The 5,295-nt window shown below is 46.4% G+C and overlaps 1 protein-coding gene across 1 annotated transcript in view; it reads right to left on the bottom strand.

Annotated features, from left to right (window-relative positions):
* Positions 1-741: 741 nt before the first annotated feature.
* Positions 742-5,295, bottom strand: part of Akain1 (A-kinase anchor inhibitor 1) — a 43,173-nt gene continuing 38,619 nt past the window's right edge. Inside the window, exon 2 of the mRNA XM_021218564.1 lies at positions 742-2,802. Coding sequence (XP_021074223.1) covers positions 2,609-2,802 — 194 coding nt within the window. The 3' untranslated portion in view covers positions 742-2,608. The remainder of the gene's footprint in view (positions 2,803-5,295) is intronic.

Here is a 5,295-nt window from a genome sequence, read left to right as displayed (position 1 = left end):
ATCCCAGGCAGCCAGTAAGTTGTTCATATCTACTTGTAAGACATGTTTGCACACTGAAGACATAGCACAAAAGGGTTTCTTTCTTTAGTTCTGTCCTGAAGATGGATAAGCTGGGATGAACAGCTGAGCATGGGGGGGGGTGGAAAATTCTTGTGTACTTTACCTTGCCATAAATCAAAGACATAAAAGACATTAAATAAGTTTTTCTCGCAATTTTGAAAAATGAGAGCTGAGTACTGTCTTCCACTAAATGGAAACTCACTGTAAGTTTATGTGACGTGAAGCCCTACAGACCTCTGTGAAACATAAATATGTTATCTTTCATATGTTTCGTGTGATGTTTTATCATCATACAGGGGGTGAATTGAGGCACATTCCTTCTTATGACTGGGCTTCCATAGATCGCTCATAACGTGCTCACCCTGGAAGGCTCTGCCCCTCTCTCCTCTCAGAACTCAGCGTCACCATTCCTTTTTCCAGACTCGCACTCCACCCAAAGTACAATGAACACTGGGCCAGCCAGATCTCCTTATCTTTTGCTTTCCATTTCTTAGTACACTTCTTTTCCATAGACAAAGCTACCCCGGGTCACAGTAAAGTAACAATTAAGACTTACCTCTCCTGGCCATGGTAGGAAAGTGTTTGAAGACACACTTCCAGGGAAAGCCTTGGGTGTCGTATGCAGGTGAGAGACACAAATAACATCAGCCGGACAGGAGCGAGTAGAAACACTGCTCTCTATGGATACGTATCTCAAAGCTGGATATAGTTTATTAATAAATAGTATTTAGATACAGAACTTAATAATATTTCCCAGACTCGTAGCATAGTAGTACATATACACCAGAGAAGAAAGATAACATATTTATGTTTCTGACAGTTGACAGAGAAACAAGGTTGGTTATAGACAGATGTCTCAGCAGAGACACAGTGGCAGGTCACCTGCAAACTACAAGCACTGGGTTTGCTTCTCATCTGGATAATTTCTCTAAGTGCGCTTATCCCCACTCACTGCCCAGGCTACACTGCTGTGTCAACCATATGATCTTAGGTTCATTCTTTAATTGCCATGAGTTCTGCTTTTTAAAACATCAATGAACAAACAATATCTGAAGTTTCAAACCCTTTGTCCCTCATGGATTCTCTCTCTCTCTCTCTCTAAATTAATTTGTTCCACCTATGCACCACCAAATATAGTCTAATGTAGTAAAAGGAAATAGTTTCGCCCATCTAATGCTATCTGTATTATCCCTGGTCACACATAGCATCGAATATTGGAATTCTGGAGGTGTCTGAACACTAGCCACATTTTGTACGGTAGCGATACTTTGCATTTAGAACACATGTCCACGTAGGCTCTGACACTCTGTAGGCCAGAGGTTTCTAACCAAGGCTAAATTCTTCTGCTGTCCCAAGGAGCACCAACCCAGTGACCTCTACGAAGCATAGTAACCGGACTCTAAAGGATGTCTTCAGAGAGACATCTGATGTCCACACAGGAGCAGCAGGAAGTTATAGGGTTGAATGGAGATGGCTATGTTGATACGCATGCGCACACCTCTCTCCAAACCCCTCCAGCCTACAGCCGCTTCACGCTTCTCGTGTTCCGTTTACACGCCTCAGAGAATTAAAAATGAAACCGTTTCCTGAGCTGTGACCTTAGGGTTTTTTGTAGTGGTCACGCTGATTTCTTTTGTGGAAGAAGGAGAATTCCTGTCAGTAGGGGGCCCAGTGAAAAGGCAGGGCTGGTTGATGGAGCAGCGTAAGATTATAGGGTCCGGGCTCCCTACCAAGGACGCTGCCCTCTCCACCCACAGGGGTAGGTCAATGCAGGGTGAGGAGCAGCTTGGGGGCTCAGAGTATATGCACAGGGTATGGCTGTCCAAGATGACTGCCAAAGAACCGCATCCTCAGCAAGTCATGCATACAGACTCAGTCATCTCATTTAACCCACAGCTAAGAACACCAGCTCTCCGCACCGAAGGTAAACACTAACTGCAAACAATTCAGAGAACAGAGATTAAAAAGGCTGAGCTCTCACGCCACATAAACGTGTCTCCCTCTATTTTTCTTGGAGTGTTATAAATATAAGCTGTAGTGCAGGGCTGGGCTCAGAACATGCCTGCTCAATTTGACTTTGAACCTATACTTATACCATAATAACAGCCTGCGAGGCTGTATTTGAACAGGGCTAAAACCCTATCCCGTCATCTTTCTAGTGTGTCTTTTAATAGTTATGAAGAACACAGAACAGCACTCAGTAACTCTGAAGGGGAATAAAGGCTGCTAGTTGAATTATACATAAAAAGAATGTGTAAATAAACAAGATGTAGAATTCTTTTTTTTTTTTTCTTTTAAAGAACTTGGAAAATAGGTTTGTTATAAAATGACTTCCGTGGTGGGACTGCCATGTCTGGCTCAGCTGCTTGACAGGAAGAGTCCCTAATGCAGCTTTGCAAACCACAGCTTGTCGTAAAAGCTAACGTGAACTCCTCCTACTGACAGGCATCCATGACGCTGCTTCGCTTATTGGCAACATTTTGGCGACACGTCCTATGCTAACAGGAAAGGCAGAGACAGCCGGGAAAGCCAAAGCCAGCAGCACCCATTACTTCTTTTCATGTTTCTTGGTCAGCTCACGCCCTCCCAGCTGGCCCCAGCCCCTGCTGTCACTGGGTCTGCTTTCCCTCCGCAGGCTCTCCTGGGAGACTTGCCGCATGGCTTGCAAGATGGCATTCTGGACAATCTGCTTGCTGGCGTTCTGCAGCTTCACCTCCTCTAGCTCCTGCCCAGGCTTCTCACCTAAAGCAAAAACATGAAAAGGGGGAGAGAAGAGAAGTCAGTACCGGGAGCTGTGACTCTGGAGGGGTTGGGGAGCAAGGGAGAGAGTGCTGCTGTGGGGAGCCCTCATGGAGCCCTCGAAGCACAGGTGCTACTGTCTCCTCCACACGGTGCCCCGCAATGCACCCTGGTTAATGTTCTAACCATCCCCCACCCCTAACTGTTAGAGGGTGTCACAAGGCACTGAAGCTCTCTGGAAAATCCTTTAGGAGGGGACATACCCACAACCCAAGTGTTTAGCCTAAATACATAAGGGCAACATTAAATAGACTCAGTAGGGGAGAGGTATATGTTATATCACACACACACACACACACACACACACACACACATGAAACAATAATAATCAAAGGAAAAGAGATCATGAAGTTGAGAGCAATAGTGGAGGGGAATGAAGGGATGGGAATGATGTAAATACTAGTGTAAGAAATTCTCAAGAAAAGACTTAATTAAAAAGAGAAGAAGAAATGTGGGACAGTCAACCACGCCAGGAAGCCTGGTGGGTAGGACTTGGAGTCTCAGGGGGCACACACCTGAGATCCCTGGCCTGGAACATGTGCCACACTTCTCACATAAGGAAGTGTGACCTGTGGTCCTGTAGGCCCAGAACAGAGTTCTCCATGCTGATGAGGTACCTAGAAGCCCTGAGGGCTTAGCCAATAAGCTCCCATTCCCAGACATTTCTCCCTGCTAAAGGTATTTAATCTCAGGTCCACCCTGAGAAGTTGGTATGGTATGCATGCTTTTTCCACTATGAACAACTGGTAAACAGTTTGGAACCAAGGACTGCCTCTTTCATTGAGAACCACTATGGGGAGCAAGGAGCTTGCATGCCTTCATCTACAGAGCCCATGTCTAAATCTCCTGAGACACAGCTGGAGCCATTGTAGTGGTTGACATTGTTGGCATCAGGACCTCCCAAACCTATGACAGCTCAGCCTCCAGACCTGTCGCCAAGACAACGGGCACCATAGTCCCAGAATCCACTTGGCTCACCTCCCACCTTTACTTGCGTCATTTTCCATATAAATATGGGGAACGCCCCTCCCTTTATCTCTCTTCCCCCCCTTCTCTTTCTGCTGCCACCTTCCCCTCCCCCTCTCCCTCTCCCTCTCCCCCTCCCTCTCCTTCCCCCTCTCCCTCCCCTCCCCCTCCCCCTCTCCCTCTTGGAACTGTTTGGGCCCAGCGTGCTGTGATGTGAACCGCCATTTTAAAACATCAGACATTCTCCCTGAAGTTGGCTTGTGCTCCAGGACCTCACACAGGTCTGGGTCAGCAAGATTTCCCAAGCTGGTCCCTAACTCTGCTCAGAGCTCTTTTAGAACTCTAACAGCTCCAGACACCTCCAGACAACCATCTTTTCCTTTGCCAATGAGCTAAGCTGGAGCACCCAGACCAAGCCCGGGCTGGACACTGTCCTCAGCCCGAGGGCTCCAACAGCCCTGTTGTGGTAGTGAACCCATGGATTCCTGACAATTCCTTCCCAACTTCTCTGGGTAGTTTTCTACCAGCAACTAAATGCCCCGGAAGGTAAGGAATACCCTTTCAGACTGCATTTTCCCACCCCCTGCGGTGCAGTCAAGCTCTCTGCATTTCACCTCTCCAGTGGGCCATGCCTAGCATCAGGGTGGAACTCGGACCCACAAAGAAATAAGACTCCAGGGGATTGCTATTAGGAAAGACTTTTATTATTGTTGTTGTTACTTCTTTTTTTTTCTTTTGAGATTTTAATATGATTATATCATTTTCCCCTTCCTGTTCGACCATGCAAATACTGCCAGTGGGGCCAGTACAAATATCCCTTTCTCTCTTCAAATTCGTGGCTTCTTCCTTCATTAATTGTTGTTGCAAACATATATGTATATAGATCTATATCCCTAAATACATAAATATAGCCTACTCAGTCTGTATTGGGTTGGTTGTATTATGTTTCTGTTAGTAATGCCAGAAGCTACACTGAGAAAACCTCACCCACATCACCGCCTAAACATGAGCTCAACAAAGGCAACAATATACATGCTAAGGTGGGTGACTTAAGGCTCAGGAGGCTCAGCCCTACATAAAGAACTACGGGAACTAATAAATGCTAAGAGGGGGAGAAAAAAGTCTCACCAGTGGCCAAGCACTCCAATTGGCTAACCACTATCATATGGTAGGGCCTGAAAACATGTTGTAAGGAACAGTGGGACTTTGTTTAAATCCTCCTTAATGAGTCCTGCACAATACATTTGAACTTTTGAAGCTCTCTTACACGTCTGTACAACGGCAGGCAGCACCTAGTCTAGAGGGTTTCTATTGAACAAAGCATAAGACTGCTCCGTGGTGGGGGGGGGGGCTATCTTAGGGTCTCCATTGCTGTGAAGAAAGTCCTTGACATGGCAACTCTTATAAAGGGAAACATTTAGTTGGGGGTGGGGGAGGGAAAGGGAGGGGAAGAGGGAGAGGGAGAGGGAG

Source organism: Mus pahari, chromosome 18 (assembly GCF_900095145.1).
Source record: "Mus pahari chromosome 18, PAHARI_EIJ_v1.1, whole genome shotgun sequence".
NCBI classification, from domain to species: domain Eukaryota; kingdom Metazoa; phylum Chordata; class Mammalia; order Rodentia; family Muridae; genus Mus; species Mus pahari.
This window is presented reverse-complemented; position numbering and strand designations above follow the sequence as displayed.